The 24,476-nt window shown below is 35.1% G+C and overlaps 1 protein-coding gene across 1 annotated transcript; it reads right to left on the bottom strand.

Moving 5' to 3' along the window:
• Nucleotides 1–10,185: 10,185 nt before the first annotated feature.
• Nucleotides 10,186–11,559, bottom strand: LOC149537519 (isoflavone reductase homolog P3-like). The gene is made up of 4 exons (XM_089802343.1): nt 11,335–11,559; nt 10,760–10,894; nt 10,573–10,677; nt 10,186–10,245 (listed from the first exon to the last, which is right to left on the bottom strand). The coding sequence occupies exons 1-4, from the start codon at nt 11,557–11,559 to the stop codon at nt 10,186–10,188; spliced, it is 525 nt and encodes a 174-aa protein (XP_089658469.1).
• Between the last annotated feature and the right edge of the window lie 12,917 nt (nt 11,560–24,476).

Below are 24,476 nucleotides of genomic sequence, written 5' to 3'. Positions count from 1 at the left end.
GCATGTGTAATATTTTTCTTGTAGATCTATTTATTTTTCTTGCAGGGAGACATAGCATAATAAAAGGAAATATGGTTAAAAGTATTTGTTCAGAGCTCATTTTCAAATTGTTTGAAAGATCACTCAAGTCATTCTTTAAATGTATGGATTTGTGCTTTTTTCTGTCAATGCAAATCATGCTGTTGTTAGTAGGCTTAATTCCTTTTGATTACTATCTATGGCATCTTTTCATCTTCTTCACAGGGGCAGGAAAAGCCATACAAAAAGTTTCAAGCAGTCAACGTAGCTTCTGTTATTGCTCAACTAGTTAACAATATACCAAACAAATGCATCATTTATCCATCTGTATATTTTTACTATTTTTCTTAAGTTGACAATGCTTCCTTTTGAATCTATTTATGTTAAAGCAGGATGTATCAGCATTGACTGTAGCAGAAAAAAAAGTTACACAGATGAAAACTTGCATTTTTGCACTTACAGCTGACATTTGACACTTGGAGTTGATATGCACGTTTCTTTGAGGTGGGTGATAACAAAGAGCTCATCAATTTTCACTGTGTTATCTTCTGGCTACAAGTCTACACCATTCTTCACTGTTTTTTATTTATACCTAATACAATTTTATTTTTCAAAATGTTTATCATTGCCACAGTTTTTGACAGTTGGCTTCTTTGTATTAACACCTATAAGGAGCCATTAGATATTGGAAGATAAAGGTTATAAATCTTAGGTAGTTTGTCTGCGAGATTTCTTTTGGATTTGGCTATGTTACATGAAATGCTGAAGTAAGATGCATATCAAATATATTGTCTTGAGTATTTCATGCCAAATTATGGGATCTCTTGTTAAATGAGCATACACAGTTTAAATGGTATACTCTTACAAACTATTAGCTCTTTTGTTGCTCGCTTACCTAATTTCCCTACAGCTATGAGCAGAAATTAACAATAAATATTTGACATATTATTACTGTTGATCTTCTTATGTTGGGCACTGATTTCAACCCATTCTGATTGATTTGTACAGATTCTTATAACTAGTTCCATATATTTAATTACATTTAGACACTATCTTTTAATGCTTTATTTCAATGTGCTACATATTCTATTTCATATTTGTGATATATGATGAAAGTATTATAACATATGGAGGAACAGTCCATGAGTGGCGTGGCCAATTGAAATGGTTTTAGTTTCAATTTTACACCATTTGATACAAATAATCAGTTTACCAATCCACCCCTAGGTTCATTCCATTTGCAGTAAAATCTACATTACATAGAAAATGTTCACAAAATCTATGTCAATGCTCACACATCTTCTTGGACTTACGCAAATCTATGTCAATCCTCACACATTTTCTTGGACTTACGCAGGAACTATGTTGCCCTGTAGCTCTTGTTAAATATGTTATCAACTTGACTTTTCTATTAAAGGCTCTCATGCTGAATTAAAAGCCAGGTAAAGAAAAAGATATTATACACTATTTTGTTGGTACCCTGTGCAGCACAACAAACTTGTTCTTACTATAAGAAAATTTCTTTTCTTTTGTTTCATTGCAGATCTTCTGCTTGCACGGAGGTCTCTCCCCATCATTGGACACACTTGATAACATTTGAGCTTTGGATCGCATACAGGAAGTGCATCTATACACATAAGTATAAAATTCTTCTTTTCCCGCAACACATATAACAACAATTTTAAGTGCTTGCAAGGTATATACTTATGAATAAATATTACATCCTGATTTAAATGTATGAAAACAATTTTCATTCCTTTTAAGCTTCATTCATCTCGAGGTGCAATTCACAAACTCAAGAATAGTGGCTTTTGTTCTTCAGGATACCTTTAGGGGAAGAGTATGTGAATGCCCCCTCGTGTTTGGAGTCTAGTTTAGAGGAGATGGCTATTTACACTGCTAAGGTTTGTTGAATCTAATTCTGAATAACATTGCTTGCTATTGTTGAATCTAATCTAATGTATATTTTAACTAGACTTGTAGCTTATATGTTTTGAAATTTTTGTTAGGCCTTGTAGTTTGTATAATTTGATTGCTGGAGAGCTTCTACAGCTAAGCAAGAAGGCTGTTGCACGAGTTATAGCCGTGCGCTCGGGTATGAAAATTGTTTTTTTTTTAATTCTAATGAATATTTTAACTAGACTTTTAGCTTATATGTTTTGAAATTGCCTTTAGTGGCTTAATGTTGTAAGGTCTCTTGAAATAAGACCTTCAGGCGGTTGGTCAAAGTTTTACAAATAATCTTAGGAATAAATTCAAAGAAAGTATTTTTAAAATATTAAAGTATTTAGCTAGGTCTAAGAAGATTTGTGTACTTTCGATAGTTTTTCTTAGTTTATGAAAGTTGTAGACCGAAGTTTTCATAGCCCGATTTTTGCTTCCTGTAAAGAATGATCATTTCAGATAATATAAGTGAAGAACAAAACAGGGAGACAATCGCTAGATTGTGGTCTAACTTGAAAAGAAAAGGTGATGTAAAATGTTATTGTCCTTGCAATATTTGTAAGGGCTTAAATCGTAGAAGACTACTAATCAAAACAGTTAAGAGACATTGTAGGGAGAATGGTCACATTGAAGGGGGGCATAACTATCATCCACTGGTAAGTCGTTCATTATATCATTTTAACAATTTATATACATATGAAATCACTTGATGATGAGTTTATGATCATGGTTTATTTATGTTAATCAATTTTATATAGGTTGATCTTCCCAGGGAAGTACATGATATGAACCACAACAATTCGAAGAATATGGTTTTCGAAGTGGAGGAACATGGAGGTGCAAATATCCAAGGTGAAGATAATGATCCCATGGAAGGTGACGATCATGCGCCAGAAAACACAATTGAAGAGGATGGTATAAATACATTGATCCATGACACATCTAGTCCAAGCGTATATGATCATGATGATGATGATAGCCTCGATGTACCTCTACTTCAGAAGGCATATGAGCCCCTATACAAAGACTCCCAAACAACTCTTCTCTCTACTGTATTGTTGTTGTTGAACTTGAAGGTTATGAATGGTTTATCCAACATAACAATGTCACGTATGTTAAGGTATGTCATATATGTCTTTATAGTTAACTTACGATGAATAATGTACCACTAATATTGTTTATATTAACAACTTATATTTTTTGCTGTAGAATGATAGGCGAGTTTCTGTTACCATCATCAAATATTCTACCTCGCTCATATCGAGAATTAACTGCTGTTATGAAAGATATTGGAATGGAGTATGAAGCAATACATGCTTGTCCCAATGATCATATTATATATTATAAAGAACATGAATTTGCAACACAATGCCCTTTATGTCATACGAGTAGATATCGAACAGATCGACTAACAAAAAAGGTGCCTCAAAAGGTTCTTCGTTACATCCCCATTATTCCATGGATGCGACAATTATTCAGGTGTAGTAGCTTGGCTCAATTTATGGATTATAATGCACGCAATAGAAGTCGAGATGACATTATTCGAATCCCTGCAGATGGTTTGACATTTATGCACATAGAGGAAAAGTGGAAACACTTCAAAGAAGAACCTTGTAATCTCAGGCTTTCATTGGCAGCGGACGGTGTCAATCCATTTGGAGAGATGAGATCTGTTTACTCGGTGTGGCCTATTTTTGTTATCAAAAATAACATTCCTCCATGGATGTCAATAAAGAGGGAGCACATTATGTTGGCAATGATTGTTCTAGGTATCTTATCATTTGTTAGTTATTAATTTACATGTACTTACAAATCTTGCAGTAAAATGGTCACAATAATTATGTAATGTTACTGTTCATTCAAGTAGGTAAATATCAAGTAAAATATATGAATGTATATATTGAGCCTCTTATCGACGAATTGGTGGAGTTATGGAATGGTGTCACTATGTATGACGTGTCTAGACCAATAGGACAAAGACAATTTCAATTCCATGCAATACTTGCATGGACAATACATGATGCCCTAGGGCTAACACATTTTTTTGGTATGTCATAGTGAATTCAAGTTGCGCACAATAATTCTAATTATAAAAATAAACATATTTAATAATCCAATTACATCATTATCTTGTAGGTCTTCAAACAAAGGGAAAATTTGCATGTCCAATTTGTGGTCCAAAGATGAAATCTCGTCATTCAAAAAGTTTAGGAAAGCAGGTGTTTGATGAGTGTAGACACTTCCTCCACAGGAATCATAAGTATCGAAGTACATCTTTTCAATGGGAAAGAAGAGACTACATCAAAGCCACGAAGAATGACACCTCACCTATGGAAGCTGGAATATAATAGAATTAATCGTCGAGGTAATGTCGTTCCACCTAATGGTTTATGTTTGTAATTTATATATTTCTATTGTGATTTTTGTTGACTAATTGTGTAATTGATAATCGTGAAGGTCGTCAAGGCAATACTGAAAACCTTCCAAAGGGACTAAAAAGCTATCCCAAAAAATTTAGTAGGTTGCCCTACTACGAGCACTTACAAATTGTGCATTTGTTTGATACTATGCATATTGGAAAGAATATAATAGAGAAATTGTGGAAAATATTGGATGGAAGGCGTGACAAAGAAAAAATTGTCAAAATTTGTAATGACATACATGAATCCAATCATGCATTGAAAAATTTCATTCACTCAAATAGCAACAGAGATCAGATTAATATAAGTGCCCTTCCATGGTTATTAACGAAGCAGCAAAGTGATGCCATAAAAGAAGTCATACAAAAAAATTGATTTCCCATAGGATTTGCTACGAACATAAACAACCTCATATCAAAAAAAAGTGAATTTGGGCCAGGGCTCAAAATGCATGATTGGTATACTTTTGTCAAGGTAACTTATGTTCTTCTATATTTACAATATATTCATAAACTACATGTACTGTTCGTTATGTTATGTTAGAAAACAATGAAATGATTGGTTTATAATTACTGTAGTACGTGCTTCCTCTATCTCTCCTAGAGCACTTCAACAATAACATCAAACAAGTGATATACGATCTTGGAAAATATATGAGGTAAGCAGTAATATATGTTCAATTTGTTGTATATATTTATTACATTCGTGATTTATTTTTCTTGCTATGTAATCTATTGTATATTATTTTGTAAGGTCTCATATCTATATATTTTTTGTGACTTGAATCTCTTAATGTAGGTGGTTTACATCTAAAGAAATCCATAAAGAAGATATAAACTATTAGAAGAGAAGAATTCCTCATCTACTGTGTGAAATGCAAAAGTGTCTACCTCCAACTTTTTTCAATGCACAGGAACACTACCTCATACACCTAGTTGAGGAGATTGAATTGTGTGGACCTATACACACTAGGTCAATGTGGATGGTTGAGAGGCATTTGAAATATTTGAAGGCTTTGGTTTGAAAAAGAGCACATCTTGAGGGTTCTATGGTAGAGGGATATATGGTATACTAGACTATGGTGTACATTACTGAATATCTTCCTAAATTTGCATCAAATATCCATGTAGATCGCATTTGGGATCTTGGGCCTTTTAAAAAATTAAAAGGGGAGTACTTGATGGGGAAAGGTACATTGAGGAAAGTGAGAGGTAATAAATTATAAGATGTTATTGTAATAAATTATTTCTTAATCTTCAAAATAAATCGGTTGTAAGTTGTCTATTTTTTTTTTGTACAGGTGCTCGAGAGTGGGATGCACTACATTTGTATATTGCAAACAATCTTGATTGGATGACGGTATGGATTGAATGATGTCAACATTTTGGTCGCACATTAACATGGGAAGGTGTATCTTCATTGGTTAAAGAAGCTCATCGTAATGGAGATTCCAATGTTACGCAAAGGGAAATAGATTTAGCACGTGGTTCAAGAGATTTCTAGGTACATACAAATTTATTAATCACCCGTATGTTTATCAACTCACGATACAATAATTTTGATATGTTTCACATACTATTGCAAGTTAAACACCACAATGCTATGTTCTGTAATGGTCATAAATTTTGCGTCAAAGTGTTGGATGACATGAAGAAAACTTGTGATTCAGGAATAACTGCAGTCTTTCAAGTGACTAATATTTCATCTAGAAACGACTTACATCCTCAAGAGTCTGAAAATTGATACTATGGCATTTTGGATGAGATACTTGAGTGTGACTTTAGTTCCTTCAAATTAGTACTCTTTGTTGTCAAATGGTACAGGCTACGACTTAATCCAAATGATCCTGATAGAACTGTTATTGAACATGATAATGGATTTACAATGCTTGATACAAGGTCATTTGAGCCAGTTGGGGATGAGCCTTATGTTCTTCCAAGCCAATGTGAGCAGGTATTTTACTCAGAGGTTCCACATAAACTAGGTTGGTCATTTGTTGTTAGACATGAACCGAGAGGAAGGCCAATAAAGTATAATGCGATGGAAGAAGAAGATACCAAAGAAGTAGAAGATGATGTAGATGGTGATCACGATCGACAGTTATTGGATGATGTTCCTGACACAAATTTTCATGAAGAAGAAGAAGAAGATGATGACGATGATGCTGCTACTGATGATGATGATAAAGATGATGTTGATGTTGATGATGACGACGACGACGACGACGACGACAATGACGATGATGATGGCGAGGATGACGATGATGATGATGATGATGATGACGACGAGGATGATGATGATGGAATTTAGAGGTATGCCATCAATCCTTAATCTATTTAATATTCATTTCTTGATAGAAATATATTTGTCTTATATATATGGTTACATAGTTTATTCATTATCTATTTAAAAGCTACAAGTTTCAACTACAAATAGAATACTGCTAATCTAAATTAACTATTAATCTAAATTAATTAAATAAAACTATTTAAAACACATATTGATGTGTGAATGTATTGAGCCTTATTTTCTTTCAGGTCAAAAGCATTTGTAAGTGTTTAGTTTAGAAAAGGGAATTCATTAAATATCTATAAAAGGGAGTTGTACCTAGAATAAAATTCATAGGGAAAACATAATATAAGTGCTTACCCAATTTGTTGGTTAATAATTCTGCCTCTGTAGGTGATGCAGAGACCCTAGGTGGTCTTGCAATCATTCATAACAAGAGGGACTTCCATAGTGTTCTCACAACACCAACCAAGCATCTTCATAAGATCCCTCTCCTTGATCCAAGCCAACTCCATAACCTATCAGAGTGCACACCAAATCCTTATGCCACCTTAGGTTCTACATATTTGGAATAATCCCATGAATGTCCCTCAATCCATCCAATAGATTCATCCAAGCAATCTAATCAACAAACTATCAAATGCTCACAATGCCTCAATAGGCGCCAAACTTGACTTCACCTTAACTAGGTGTTTCCTCCACCTCCACACACATCAAACAACTTCAAATAGCATGTCACCAAGGTGACTAAGCCCTCAACTCATCAGTTGATACAAAAACCCAGTTTTAGCCCTTCACTAGGCCTACTTCCCTAGTAGGCTTATAATGTGAGTCTGATTTAATTAAGTGTTTTATTGTGTACCTTTTAATATTTTTAATTTTTATGTGATGCTAATGATGGATGTGATTATTATTATGATGTGATTATGCTCACGATAATTAAATTACATTTGCAGGAAACTGAACCCCTTTCAGGAGCATCCCACACAGTCTCATGGATCGACAGGTATAAGTCAATACTCCTGATAGACAGTCTATTTAATACACTTAACAATAGTAAGATTGATTTCTTCTAAGATCTCTCCCATTTGCAGGTACCAGCAAATAGGTATTTGTCAGAAGTGTCTTCCTCGAGTGAGGGAAATATAGGAATAAAAGAAGAAAGTGAGACATGCAGTTTATCTAGAACAGGGAGATTAACTAGAGGTCAAAGGACTAGAAGGAAATTCAATAAATGCATGAAATTTTTCCTTGCTCAAGGGGGGTCATGTTCTTATGATGATGAGACGGAAGGCGACATCGAGGTGCCCTTGAGGTACCAACATCTACAGAAACATTGGGTACCCAAGGAACTTCCTCCAATAAACATTGATTTTTGTGTTAACGAGAGGATATATTACATAGCACCATCATCACTACATGGTTTGGGCCTATTTTCTATGGACGGCATAAAGGTGTCTTACAACAAAGTTTCTGAATTGATGGAGTATGTTGGACCATGTTACGATTACAAAAGTTGGATGCATATTGTTAAATATAAAAAAAGTATGCGTAGGTATGCCCTCTCGGAAAATTATATACAACAACAAGACAATAATCAAAGTAAAAGTGTGGCTATATACATTGATGGAAGGCCAAAAGCAATAGGGAATATTGTGGGTTTTATAAATAGTACACGACCTGGGTCAACTATAAAGCAACCCAATTGCATATTTGAGGTGCGCGAGGGAAATTGTGTATTCATCTGTACGATAAAATAAATACGTGCAGGGGAAGAGCTTCTTATTGATTACAATTTGAACTGCATAGATACAAACGAGGCTACTATCATGGGGGTGGTACATACTATTAAACCAACTTCTAATCAATGACTCCAACATACCATTTAGTCAATAAATTTTTGGCTAACATTTTTATACTTGATCTTTGACACAGGGGCACAATATGGAGCAACCGCCCGGAGGGGATGCTAGCGATGTTCCCGACTCATCTACACACGAGTAGGTAAAACTCATTGTAATTGTGCAAACTAGATAGAAGCAAAATGTTTTTTTTTTAATGTTGTTTTCTTCATTGTTTTGGAGTAATTTTGATAATACTAATACTATTGTTGTCACAGAGGGCCAGTGGTCGGAGGGAGGGAAAGGAACCTGCAGTCCCTGATCAGTAGCCCCCCCCTGAGGAGGACCCTTTTTATATTGATTTAGCAAACATCGATGACCCGATCGGTTCGACTAAAAAGTTGCTAAAGAAAATTGGCAGAGAAATTTTACGTTTGGCAACCATAAAGCCTACTACTCAGGAAATAAGAGAAAGGGGAGCTGAATTGATGCACACCTCTGAAACCTTAAAAGTAAGTATTAATGAAATTTTTAATTATAGCAAGAGTTCAATAATGGTTTTTATGTTATGCTCTTTTATGGCATTAATTAAAATATGGATGCATTGTCTTTACAGAGTTTTTTGCGTGATTTCGAGCCACGTTCCCATGATGAGGGTGTTGTAGGTGGTTTAGGTAGATCACATGTTCCATTCCCCACTTCTATTTTCCACTAAATATATATAGGAATGATCATAATCATTGACAATACATGCTCGAACAATCCTTTCTTTTAATGCTCTAACAATATTGTCCATGCTAGTCCACGCGTTCTATATTTATGCATGCTCTAACAATTTTATTCTTCAGCTTCACATCAATTGAATCCTATGATGACGCCACCTTCATCCAGGATAACCACAAATCTCTTTTTGACTGCTAAGTCAGCAACACGCAGCTTACAGGCATCGACTGTTGCACCATCTGCTGGTACACAAATCCCTCTTTTTCTCTCTTATGACAGCAACAAACATTTTTTTTTTTACAACTTTTTAACATCAATTATCATTTGTTCTTTTATACTTCATGACAAAGACTTATGAAACTTTTTGCAATAGGAGCTGCAACATCATTTCCTAGATGTTCCTATGTTCCTAGTACGGGAACGGTGAAGGATGTCACATTGATCGTCAGCAATGATGAAGGCATTCCATTAAAAGTAGCCAAAGTTCCAGGTACTTTAAAGTTATTATTATTCTATAGTGATATAATAGTAATTTAGGTTTTGATCACTCTTCATCGACTAATGATCCCATGATTGTTTTGTAGGGAATGATCTTTTTTGGAGAAAACTTGGTGATGAGTGTTTGCGAATATTCGGGCCCACCATGCATACCTGGTGGAACATCATCTCCTAACTAAAACCCCAAACCACTATTTTGATTTCATATCATTGCTATAATATTTTTCCTTTTCATCCATTTCTTGAACTATATTAAAGGTAGCTTCACTTCATTTATGAGTCTAACATGTTTTTTTTTACTTAAAAGGTGGAATAACCAATGTAAACCGTTGAAGGATGATCTTATAGAGAGCATGACTCAACTCTTTGGACCTCGTGCATTCAAGAGAAACAAGCTCCTTGAAAAAGCTGGTTTATGTTTGAAATATATTAGGGACCAGTACAGAAAAAATTTACGGGATAACTCCAGGTACGAGCATCCGCCCTATGTTCTTGAGGCTAAGTGGCAGGCTCTGATTTTGGATGGAAAGTATAAATCTGACAAGAAAAATAATATTACACCAGTGGAGAGTACAACAAGGTATGTGATACTGTTGAGAATCTAATTATGTACTAATTAACCTCTATATTTATACTATCTAACATATTTCAAACTTTTCATAGATTGCCTGACGCATCAAAGGCAACAAAGGCAAGACTAGAAAAGCACGAGACACACAAGCTCGGCTTTGGTGGTTTTTCGAAACTTCAAGCAAGAGTTGTAAGTATAAGTAAATGAAAAATTGTATCAAATTTTTTATATAATGTGATGGGATGTAAGTGTATGGAATATTGGATGCCTCAATTGCCCTCCTAAGAACTCTCTTTTCTTTGTAAAAGCTTAGCCCTGGTTCTACTGGATTGGCTCTGTCTATATCATGCCCAAATTCCAAAGGAAGAAACCTCTGCATCAAAGTTCAACAATTCTTAAGTCTATTATAGTTAACAAGCATTCATGGTAATAATGTTAGGGTCCTATGTTCTGACCTTATTAGTGCCAATTTCTTTAATGGCGTCTACAATCTTAAGCTGATCTGTAAGTTGACCACCGCCCACAATTGAAATAACAATATCAATGCCTTGCATGGCCTTTACCATTGAATTATGATCACTTAAATCTCCCTGCAGAACACCCATTATAATATACATGCACATTAATAAGACCCATTACAGAACATGTAGACATTAATAAAACCCATTACAACACAAATTTTTACAACTATAATATAGCTCATGATCCCAACCAAATTAGACTCATTGATAAGGAGATCACTAACCGAACACCCCTTCTTAACATAATTTCTAAATACCCAACTTCACAACAAGACAGTCAAACATGATTATTTGTGAGATGACCGCTATCTAACAATTTAGCAAACAGCTGCAATAGTAGTTACCATGAACAAACAAGCAAAGCTTAATCATATATTCTAAACCTATATGACCAATCAAAACAATCTACAGTCTGTAAAATCAATATTTTAAACAAGTACACACACTTTACAATTGTGCCATACATATCTACCACAAAATCTTAGTTATGAACAGAGCTAGTGACATACATAGACAATGTTAACACCAAAATCTTTCAATTCATGGAGGCACTTTTCTTTGGCAGAATCATGGGCAGTGATGGGTCTAATGAGAGCATAGGTAGAATGGCCTGCATTTACAGCTACAAGAGCAAAAAAGCGACCAATATAACCAGTGGCTCCAATCACTAATATTTTACTTCTCTCTTCATTCACAAAATCCTCATATGAAGAAATCTCACAAATGGAGGCCATGGTTGAGACTGAATTTTCCTCCAATAGTTGAGAATAAAGGTAGTGATTGAAAGAATGAGGGAATGCAGTAGCACTTGTAGCCATTTTTATTTCCAAAGAGCTGAACTAACTCTTACCCAACTTAAGAATTTGGAGAAAATATGTTGGTACAAGCAAAGCATACAAACACGCAACATTTATATAGTAGATTGCTCCATCAAAACTGCTCGATTTTTCTCCTATTATATTGTGATGGATATAGATGATTTTATGTTGATATTTTAACTACCCTCCATTGGTTGATGAAACAATGCAAGTAAAATTTACCATACCACGCAAAAATGCAGGGCTCAGAGTTCAAGAGATGCCTCACAGAAGAGGATAAGAGAATTGGCTTCCAACAAGGCTATAGAGCTGTGGCTGAACGGCTACGAGCTGAAATCAGTGTGGAAGGTTCTAATAATGATGCATCTGAGCCACAGGTAAATAAGCTAAATGAAATTTATTTCAAATTGAATACTTTACCAATTAGTCTATTTGATGTTAAGTTCCAATATAAAGTGAGTATATCTATTTTAAGCAAGCAATGATAACAATGCGTAGGATGTTGGAATGTAGCCTGACAATCCTTCTACACAATCTGTGGATGCCGAAGGTTCGCATGATGTGCATCCCAGTGGTAGAGGTATATATTTGCTATTAAATTTTTTATATGTAATTGCAATTGGTGTTTGGATTAAAGTAACATTTTGTATAGTAGCTGTAGAGGATCGAGGGGTCGATGTTCATGACCGTGTTGACATTAAGTCCAGATAAAATGATGTGGTCAGATCAGGTAAAGAGCACCACAGTTATGTAATTTAAAATAATTAAATACTTGTAAAAATTATAATAAATTATTTTTAATTTAACTCTTTTATTTGTTATTGCAGAGGACCCCCCTTTGCAACAACATAGGAATTTGAGATCATCAAGAACAGAGAACAGAACAACTGATGAGGGGGGAATTGATGATGACACTGATGCTCCTCTTAGAGCTTACATAGAAAAAAGAAATAGAAAGAAAAAAAAGAAATGATTGTCATCTACATACCTTAATTGATAATGACTGAATTTTATGTCTCAATAAATTTAATTATGTGCTAATGAATGTTCATGAATTATGTGTTAATGCAGAATATTGATGAATGTTGCATGTTAACGAATCTAATGTGTTAATGAATGTTATCATGTGATATTGATTGAATGTTATCATGTGATATTGATTGAATGTTACTTTTTATTAATGGTTGAAAGAATGAATGAATGTTAGATGTTAACGGGGAATGTAGAGTGATGTTAGGGAGAGGGGGGTGGGGCCAAATGAGCTTCCACCTTCACGTGGTTGGCCCTATTTAGTAGAGAATATTAAACTATTCTCAAAACAAAGTGAAGCTCAATAAGATACTAACAATAGGTAGAAACAAGAAGCAATAACAAGCTCCTTCTAGAAAATAACTCTTACCAATTATTGCTATCTTACCCACACTAGGAATCTCCATCATATTCTCATATGCTTGCAACAAAATCAGAATAACTAACCAAAAATAACTCATATTTTCATACTTCTCCATGCTTGGAATATAATCACCTTGTTTAGCCTTCCCTTGGCTCTTCATCTCCATTGTCTTCTCATCCTTCTCTTTGTACCTTGAGACCTCTACTGCTGTCTGCAACATGTCTTCACACCCTTGCCATTTGCCTTCATATACCAACTCCTGGTTGGTGGCTGTTCTATCCGATTCAGTCATCATTGTCTTTGTGAATTTTCTTTGTCCAACTTTAAATGGACACCATATAGAACCAATCAATATCATATCTACTTCTCCAAGCCTTGTTTCTTTGCTATTTACATCAGCATTTATACTTTTCATCTTTGTTCCAATCATCTCCTTTCCCTCAAGCCCTTCAAGACCTGATCTTTTTCTATCTTCATCAGCATCCTTTCTCTTTACCTCTGCTACAACCTTTTGAACCTTTTTGGTGTTAGGTTCTCCTTGCTCTTCAACACTTGATTGCTGCTCATTTGTTATTTTTCCTTCAAATGGACAACTTGTCTTCATATCATCCTTTTCTAGGTTCTTTTCCTCAACCTCATTCTCATTAGTTGTTTGCTTCAAAGCATCATCCTTTTTTATCAAAACATCTTCCATTGCTTCACCATGTTCCTCTTTTCTTAGGAACCTTTCCCTCTCAAAGATGCCAATGCTCGTTGACACCTTCGAAGTTGTCTTATGCTCCTCCAATGGTGTTAATACCATCTTCTCTCCATTATTTGTGAAAGTGTAGGTGTTCTTTCTGTCATCATGTAGGGATCTCTTCTCAACCTGCCATCATGTAGGTGTTCTTTCTGCCATCATGTAGGGATCGTTAGTATTCTAATTAAAAAAAATCCAAACTAATATAGTTATTTGTTTTCACTCCAAGATTTTCTAAGACAACTAATTATTTTACCTAACTGCCTTTCAGCTTGCATAAACAACTACAAGAATATTATTTTATCGTAACTCTAATTTCTTACGATACCATCCTTATCTATTTGGAAACATTGTAGGTAACAATCGCTTTCTTGGCTTCGGTTTTTAATGAATATGCTCTAAAGAGCCAATTTGAGACAAGAATCTACCTTCAGGTGAGTAATTTGTAGTGATCTACTGATATCCTAGAGATCATTACTGGTCTAATACAGGTTTGTCACTCGAGCATGCTTAATTAGTAGAAATGAGGATTTTCTATTGCTCATAAAACCTAGTAAGCATATGATAGTATTTTCTATGATATTTATATTGAGTAGAAATCGTGTCCTTACTATTTGTGAAGTGCTAAAATGTTTTTCAACAAACATGATTGGTTTCACCCTGAAAGCTTTAGTTTCCCCCAATAGGTTGGCTATCTGACACTTGAGGCATTTGTTCAATTCTTGGACGAGTTTCAGGAGGAGAAACCTGGGGATTCAGTCCTGGAAAAAAATGAACATGAGATTGGATGGCTTGAAGTTGGGAAGCCTTTCTATCCAACAATGTTTGATCTTGTACTTTAGATTTTTAGTCATGACCAACCACTTAGTTGTTTGGGAAGACCCAAGTATGTAATTGCATTGTATTAGATATGGTTTACGTTTTTGTCGAGATTCTATTTCTAAAAAAATGTTGTGCAGTCTATAACTTCTAATTGTATGGTGTTTTAACATAATTTTTGTTTTAATTTGATTTAGTTAGATTGAAAAATGTCTACATAGTTACTGCTAGAAGCTCTTTCAATTTTCACCTGATGGAATGTAGAAATCTCATGTCTTCAAACATTTAATAGAATATGTATATGAATTAGGCCACACCTAATGTATATGAATTAGGCCACATTAGGTGTGAGCTAATTCATATACGTTGGTCAATCTCTTGAAATATTTTCATCCTTGTTGTCTTGGAGTTTCTCCCTGTCTTAGTCTTTTAAGTTGGTCCAAGGAATGAGTTTCAGCCCAGCCTTACTTCAAATGCCAAATCTCTATTGGCGTGATGATGAAGGATTCACATACCATCAATGGTCTAATTTTCCAAGTTGCCTTTTTAGATGCATGATATTTTCTTGATGTCTTGGAGATCTTCTCCATCCTTGATCATGATAGCCACCTTCCCAACTTTGCTTGAGGTCTCATTTTTGGAATGCTTCCAGCTCCTCTTTCCATTCTCAGTTCTGCAACAAACAATTATTAGGATTGCATTTTGCCTTAATTGAATCTGATCCTAAAACAAAGGTTAGCACAAGTCAAGTTCCTAAAATGAGAACTTCTGATGTTTATATCAGACTTGGAAAACAAACTAATTGAAGCCTATTGCATCCTTTAACACTACTAAAATTGATTTGTTTTGAGGCTAAGGGTCGTACTGCTAGTAATATTACTTTTGTTAAATCAAATCTAATAAATATGTCAAAATCCAATGATATTAGTTTCTTAATCTGAACTGAGACTAAATTATGTTGAACTAGACTCATTGTTTGAAAGGTCACCAGTGATCAAAATTAGAGTTTGGATGCTCAGAAAGGGAGCCCTTCAAAAATGGTTGCTTGTAGTTGATATAGGAATGACAGAGAGATTTTTGTATGTTGCCCTCTCCACTGCAGATGTGTTTAAAAAAGGTGGATCAAAGCCCTGTTATGGACGACAGTCTCAAAGTTCTCGTCAATTAGCCCCTGCAAGTTCTAAATCCAGCTCTTGATTGTGTTAGGGATGAATAAAATGGAAGCTGGGCTGTCTTATTTATATAGTAGCATCTAGATTTGGGGCCTCCATTTCTCATTAAATTCATTACCTTGAACTTTGTGATAAATAGGGCCATTGATTTGATTAAATCATTGTCTTAGATATTAATTTTAATATTTAAAACACAAAGTTGAGGCCTTTATTTGATTTAAATACCAATCAACCTCAGTAAAGCTACACATTTCATGCAAATCAGGCCCTTATTGGATTCAAGTTACACTGGGGCCATGTATAGGCCCACACACTATGTTTACAGGGTCGGTTGCTTAGAAATTTGAACCCAGCTAATCATCCAAGTCCACATTGCTGCCTTATCTTGAGTTTTGTGCTCAGTTCTCTGTCAATTAAGCTCGATTTTAGCTTGCTGGGCGCATTTAAGGCCACATGTTAAGCATTTAAGGTCAGACCAATGGGGTTTGAGTACCACACGTTTTGTATCCATGACTGCAGATTACTTAGAGCCATGTTGATTGAGATTCAATGGTATATGTCCCACAATATGGCCCCAAAATGAAGTAATTTTAGGCCCGACATCACTCCCAATGCAAGTTGCCACATATAAAGTAAGATTTGGGGCCATTTCATCCCAATTTGTAATTTTTTGCAGGGTCTAATATGTTTTCTGGGTCTAACGATGCCTTGGGGACACAAGAACTTCAAGTCTTGTGATCTATTTAGCAAATTCTCTGGTACTGTTATAAGTCTTAACACCACTCCTTCAAATCTGGGCCCTCCTATGACCTGGACATGGTTTTGAGGGCCTAATTAAGGCCACATTAGGTGTGAGCTAATTAAGGCCATATTAGGCACTTCTTGGTGTGGAGGGCTTCAAATGTGCTCAAATTCCACTCACAACTAGAACTGCTACAGGGCTGGCAAACTTCAAAGATTGTGCACCACAATCTTCTCACTACAAATCTACAAAGACAAAATTTAGAGATTGAAAAGCTGGAAAATAAATTGAAATTTTTAGTAAATGATTGATTTATTTATTTATTTGTACTAAGTTGTTACTTTTCTAATGTATAAAGGTGAAGATAACAGCCTTATGTCTGTGTCCTTGTAAACTTCTTCAAAATTTTGTCCTTAAGGTCATTGTGAGGGACCATCCTCTATATTCATGTGTTGGGGCCATCCATGATGTTAACTTTCAAATTGTGTTTATTTCTATTTTTCAATTTACTTATGCCAAATATTAGTAAGTGGTGTAAAAAGTACAAATCTAATTGCCACTCCAATGCATAGTGCTATGTACAAAAGACCGATTCGTGCATATGTAGAAGCAAAGGGTTTTCATGAGCTAGAGGTGGAGAATTTAAATCCTAAAGCTACTTGTCTCCATACAACAACCACAACATTTAAACCGAGAAAGAGGAAAAACTGAAGCCTCACTTGAAAAAGGAAGAACAAGAAAAAGCCAAGTTAGGAAGTGAATGGGAGGAAGATTTTCATAATCTAACCTTAATAGACCACCAAAAATAGTGGTAACAAGATACAAGGAGAGAAAATAGTTTTTGACACTTGGAAGGAATAGAAGCAGTTAATTTTTTGATTCCTCCTTCTATCACAAATGAAATGAGTACATGGATTGATGATGATTATGAAATTGTTCTTACTGCATCTCAACGTCATACATTGAGGATGACATAGTAGGGATTGAATCTAGGGGTCATCATTCAGATTATGTGAAGCTGCTTGGAGATAAGGATGTTGATCAAAATTATCCTTCACCTTTTAAAAAGTACATGGCATTGACTAGCATGTCAGTGTTTGTGCATGAGAAGAGTAATATTTCTAATGTCAGTCAATCAAAAAATACATTGTGTGTCAAATCTAATCACCTCGAGGAAGATAGACAAAGAGATGTGATAGTGAAGGATAGGAACAAGTAGGTGAGAAAATGTTTTGATGAAACTATGGCAAGCAAAGAACTAGGGAAATTAAGGGATCGTGCTGAAGATGTTGAAAGAGCTCTATGATATCTAGGCATGCCAAGACAATAGCTTCACAAGAAAGAGAGAAGTTGTAGAAAATTAAATAGGAGAGATTGTTCATACTAAGTATTGTAATTCAAATATTGCTTCAAGAACTTCACTCACATTTACCTTGTCAAAAATCTCAACATATAGCATTGAAATCCTTTAAGGATGAGGTAACAAGACAGTAAGCAAGAATAGATCAACAGCTATATATCATAGGACCTTGGATTGATATAAGCGAAAAAATGATAAGTTGATAGATGTTCATGAAAACATAAAAAATAGAAAATCAAGGTGTAGGGAAAAAACACTTCAAGGAACCAAAAGACAAAGGAAGAAATGATAAAGTGGACAACTTAGCTGAGACCTATGACCTGAAATGTTGTCCAGAGAAATCAGACAAGGAAAGTTTGGAAGAAGAGAGATTTGACTTCAAAAATAAGGATAACTTTCAACTTGTTAATAATCCCTTATTTGAGGTTAGAGCTAATGTTTGATGTTCCCTTATATGACTCCTACGGGTCTGTGACTAAATCCTTATATTTTAAATCACAATAAACTTCTTTCTATTATTACTTATACTCAATTCTTTATTTTTCCACAAATAAATGTTAGGTATTAATAACAATATTTTTTCGGGGTAGATATATCAATGCAATTGTGCATGTATCTTGATGTTATGTACAAGTAATATCACCCATGCTTCTGATATATTCTTTAATTCACTGCTAGAGAGATGCAACTGATCTTTGGTAAAGAATATAGACGAACAATATGCAAATGTCTTTTTAAGTAGTTCTGATATCTTTAATCAAACTTTGATAACCAAAAACACTTCCAATAATGATGGAAATGACTTTGTGAAAATTCCCAATCCAATTAATCAATATCAAAGACTAAACAAAGATTATATATATTGAAGTTGGAAGTATAGTGATAGTCAACTAAATGACCCAATGTCATAGATCCTGACGATCTAATGTTGATTACTGATCTGTAATAAGTATCATTAGAATTTCTGTAGAGCAATTTGCAAGACCAAGTAATCACTGTTACAGATTTATCATAATGTAAAAGTGATATGTACCATACTAGTCTGAAGTTATTCATTGTATCTGATATCTGCCTTATTGAAATGTGATATGATTGATTCTGTTTGGTTTGTAAAGATGTTGGATATTTATTTGATCTCTGTCTGATATAATATATTTGTAATGGTGATGACCCAATGATGGGTGATCTATACTGTTGCAATTTCTGATGTAACTCTTGTTACTTATGTGATATATATGTCACTATTCTTGATCTTAATCATTGTACTCATGGGATCTGGCTTTCTGATGTCTAGTGGATTACTACCACTTATGTCTGTATAGAATATAAAGTAATCTTCTGTCTGAATAATGTCCTTGGACTAGTTATTGATGCCTTTTTAATATCATTTGAAGAATTGCAACTCTTCATTGCATCTTTTAGTATTTGGCTCCTCTGTCATTATTGCACCCTTTTGGATAACTAATCTGTGATTAGTATTTGTGATCAGCATGATATAATTTAAAGAGAAAACACTTACATTTTAGTATCAAGCTTGTTTTATGAATGAATGGAGAAAAACTAGCGACATATCCATTTTAGCTTTGTGTTTTTTACTATTAGTATTTGATTATTAGAACATAACTATACATCCTTGTGAATTGGAGTTTCAGCAAAGATTTAATATTATTTGGATTTTTTTCTTATTGTAGCAAAGGTTATGGAGGCCCTGAACATTCCAAGAGGTGTCTGGCGTGTGCTTTTTTGAACACCTAATACTAACAAATATTTTAAGTTTTAATAATATGGATCTGTATAATTCTAGTTTTAATACAATCTTATTGCAGGTTTATAGATTTTCTTAACAAGTTTTCAAAGTGTTTTCTGTAAAGTCATTGTTCACTCCAGTTCGATCATCCTGACTTTTAGCTGCAGGTGCCTTGCCTTTGGTCAAGCATAAAGCTTTCCTTAGGCCCATGTAAGCATTATCCCATTACACGGCAGTGGAGCAGTTAGATGGGGGTGTGAAAAGAGATCAATGTGAACAATGCAAAGTAAAAGTGAAGGCTCTAGAACAACTCAAAATTGATAAAGCACCACATGTTCTTGCAATTCATCTCAAGCACTTCAGTGTAGTTGGATCTGGAGGAAAATTTGACAAAAAAGTAGACTTTGGTTGTACGTTGGATCTCAAACCATTTGTTAGCAATTCACATGTAAGTAGACCTTACAATATTATTTTCCAGTGGATCACATTTTCAGTGGAATCTAATAATATAGTTTTTGTAATATCTACTATTTTTTTAATAAATATTGCACATTTGAATGATATTCTAGTTTCTCTGTCTATTGATCAATCACAGGAGGGCAATTTTAAGAACACTCTTTATGGTGTTCTTGTTCATGATGGCTGGAGCATACATTCTGGTCATTATTTTTGCTTTATTCATTCATCCACAGGCATCTGGTATGCTTTAGATGATAATCGGGTATACATTTGCTACAGTTGTGAAGACATGTTTAATTTTTTGGAACAGGCTCATTATAATTTGTGTATAACAGGATACACAAAAGAACTACAATTTTATGTAGAACCTTTTCTTTATATGGTAACACTAATTATACTGAAGTTTCTTAGACTGATTGAAGTTATTCTTATGACATTTTGTACTCTAGGTCTATTCAGTCAGTGAGAAAAGTGTGCTTTTCGAGAAAGCTTACATGATATTCTATATACGAGATAAGAAAACTAGCATTCAAATAGCAGGTGGGTCTGAATCTCAGTATAATGGCTCTAAACTAAAGAAGAGGGTGTCATTGAACATTGGACATCCAAAGGAAAACCACTTACAAGATTCCTATGCCCCCCAGGTGACAGAAAACATGCATTCTTTCCAAACGACAACAATCTCTTTCAGTGTTGCAGTTGTAAACAAGATATCCCAACAGGTAAAAAATTTGTCAAATGTCAATTTCATTTCAAAAAGTCTAGAAAAGAACACAAGTTCTGGCCAGTCATGCAATAAATCTAGATCATCAGCAGATCATGATGCATCATGCTTGCGGTAGGGCCGCTGTGGCGGCAACGCAAGCGGCCCCGCCGCAAGCATGATGCATCATGATCTGCTAATGATCTGGATTTACTGCATGACTGGCCAGAACTTGTGTTCTTTTCTAGACTTTTTGAAATGAAATTGACATTTGACAAATTTTCTACCTGTTGGTCGGATATCTTGTTTACACCTACAACACTAAAAGAGATTGTTGTCGTTTGGAAAGAATGCATGTTTTCTGTCACCTGGGGGGCATATGAATTCATATGCCCCATGATGCATCATGCTTGTGGTGGGGCCGCTATGGTGGTGACGGACGTTGGCGTCGCTGCCACAGCGGCCTTGCCATATTGCTAACTGCGAATGTCGCAATTGCGACATCCGCCCACACATTGCGACGAAATGTGCATCTTATGCATAGCGTCGACATCGCAGTTCCTCCCTTTGCATTGCAATTGTGACACATTGGAACCATTGCGACGGCCGACAGCGTCGACACTAGCGCTACCACGCCACTAGCCCCATCGCAATTTTTGAGGGTCATCGCAATTGCGACGCCCATGGGAGAACTAGAAAGGCTCTCGCCTCAGCCAACCCGTGGGCAGATGCCGATGCCACCCCGTCGCAATGCATGGGGAAGACGTCAGAATTGCGACAGCCACCGCATGCATTCCGACGGGAGTCGTGCCTGGTTAGAATGGTGAAATTACGACAGATAGGTGTCAAAATTGCGATGTCTAAGGATAGACATCGTAATTTGTGACTAAAAAACAATGATGTCTAATACCATCATAGTGGCGACACATTGCCGTCATAATTGCGACACTTAGCCATCGCAAATCGATGCCAAATGTATTAGTGCATCCAAAGATGCATTTGTGCACACCACAAAATCCACAAAAGGATCTAGCACTACAAGGATTAGTGCAATCGTGAGGGCTCTCTTAAGCTCTTGGAAATCTCTCTTGCACTTCTTCGTCCACTCATACTTCTTCCCCTTCTTTTCAAGATATTTGATCGGTTGTGCCAATCTAGAGAATCTCACAATAAAGTGTCAGTTATATCCTACTAGTCCCATAAAACTCCTCACTTCAGTGATACTAGTGGGTGAAAACCAATCCATTTGGCCCTAATATTTGTTGGATCCACTAAGACTCCATCACCTAATATAACATGACCCAAATAATGTATCTTAGGTCTATAGAATACACACTTTGACAAGCTGTCATACAACAGATTTTCTCTCAACTTCTGCAACACTTGTCTCAGGTGCTCTTCATGCTCCTTCTCATTATGAGAATATATCAAAATATCATCTAGGAATACAACTACAAAATTATCCAAAAAGGTATAAAATACTCCATTCATGGGGCTCATGAATTCAACTAGAGCATTTGTGAGCCTAAATGGTACCATGGTGAACTCATAGTGACCATACCTCATACAGAATGTAATCTTATGGATATTACTCTCTACAATCCTCAATTGATGATAACCCGACTTTAGATCTATCTTCGAGAGTACTTGGGCACCTCATAAACTAATCAAAGAGATCATCAATCCTAGGAAGTAGGTATCAATTTTTAATGGTTACTTTGTTCAATTGTCAATAATCAATGCACAACCTAAGTGATCCATCCTTCTTCTTTGCAAAGATCACTAGTGTACCCCAAGGTGACACACAAGGTCAAACATGCCCTTTCTCTAAGAGTTCCTCCAATTGAGTCCTTAGCTCACCAAGCTCATGAGTAGTCATCCTATAAGGTGCTCTAGATAATAGCTTGGCTCATGGCACAAGATCTATGTGAAAATTCACTACTCTAGGTGGAGGCATACCAGGGAGTGCTGAAGGAAAAATATCTAGAAACTCTTGTAGAATAGAAAAGTCATCAAGGGATGGCTCTCCCTTTGAATCCTCCTCTCTATCAGTAATGATGGTAGCAAACAAATGAAATTCTTTTTGCATGCACCATCTAAGTTGTACAGTGGAAATCATACAAAGAGACTCCAAAGATCACTCTAGAGATCCCATATTCATCCACACATTCTACCCTCTTTTGTCAACAATCCATCTTGGCAATGTGGACATGTTGGTTAATAGTTTTTCCTCCTATTATATTTTAAAACTATTTAATACCCAATGCTTGGAGAGACAAAAGGATGCTTACCAACAAATGGATCAATGTATGTACTCTATCCCTGCCCTTTGAATTGACTAGGTATAGCTCCCTATGATTTGCAATGATATGCAATGAATATGTTAAGATTAGAAGACTTGACATTATAATCTCTTAACCTAAGAGTAGTAAAGGATAACCAAATTTTTTTTAGGCACAAATAATTTAGGTAAAATAGATTTTAACAACCTATCACACCCAATGGAATGACTGTAATAGATTTGCTTGAGATTCTTCACTCTTACTTCTATTCTAAATGCAGTGTTAATCATCTAAACACAAAGAGAGGTGGAAAAAGAGATGCACATGAGGAAAAATGGAATTTCCTTGACTATTAGACTTGGATAAAATAGAATTCAACAAGTCACCAATAGATTCATACACATCTATTCTTCTATTCTTAATGAAACTATCTAACATTATATAAAATGAACAAGAGAGGAAGCGAAATCATATATGAAGAAAGTAAATGGAATCACTCCTACTAAAAATATCAAAATGAAATAGAATCCACTTGATTATCATAGGATCACATATAATTTTCCTTCAACTCTTATGCATAACTAATCTATGCATGGGCCACAAAACATGACAAGCAAATAGGGTAAATGTAATTATAGACCAATTCACCATCAAGTTTGCTGACCTTTGTATTGTCAAATGAGGTTACATTTATAGTTCTCTTGTGGAAATATAAGAGGAGTAACTAAGAGGGGATGGGTGAATCAATTACCACAAAAATAAATCCTAGATCCCTTAGATGTCAATACAAATCAAAACTAAATTCGGTTGTAACTTAGAAAACACACAGGAAAAATGTTGTAACTTGGTAAAGACTGAAATAACTTAGCAAATTCTTAACATGAAATTCTTAAGATACTATCTATGATTTATCTTACTTTAACTTAGTTACCCGAGTGAGCATGGTAGACACTGTCTTCTAAACTAGACAAACTCCGCAATGCTTGACAGACATAGGAAATTGTATTCAATGCTCAAGTGAGCTCATCATACACTGACTAGAAATGATATGAAATTTTGTGTAACATCAAAGACAATACACAATTAATCAATTTTTTCCAACAATCTCCCTCTTTCGCATTGATGGTAACATAACATGTCATAATACAATGAAATTTTCAGAGCAAGAATAAAGTAAGGAACATATCCTTAGTTTCATTCTGATTCTCATCCATGAGAACTCAATTCCCTCTATTAGTGTGAAGTCCCTCTACCTTTATTTTTTCCATCTTTTATATTAGACCAAGTTCTTCCTCGTTGACATTGCCAAACAAAATTTATTTTGATATGATAGCCAAATTCTCCCTCTTTGACATCTCATGCCAAAGGCAATATTTAGTGAATATCAATGTACCTCATGTGCTAATTCATTTACAAT

Source organism: Cupressus sempervirens, chromosome 9 (assembly GCF_028749045.1).
Source record: "Cupressus sempervirens isolate cs-2001-9-10 chromosome 9, ASM2874904v1, whole genome shotgun sequence".
Taxonomy (NCBI): domain Eukaryota; kingdom Viridiplantae; phylum Streptophyta; class Pinopsida; order Cupressales; family Cupressaceae; genus Cupressus; species Cupressus sempervirens.
Note: the sequence above shows the minus strand (reverse complement) of the source record. Positions and strands in the feature narration are given on the sequence as shown.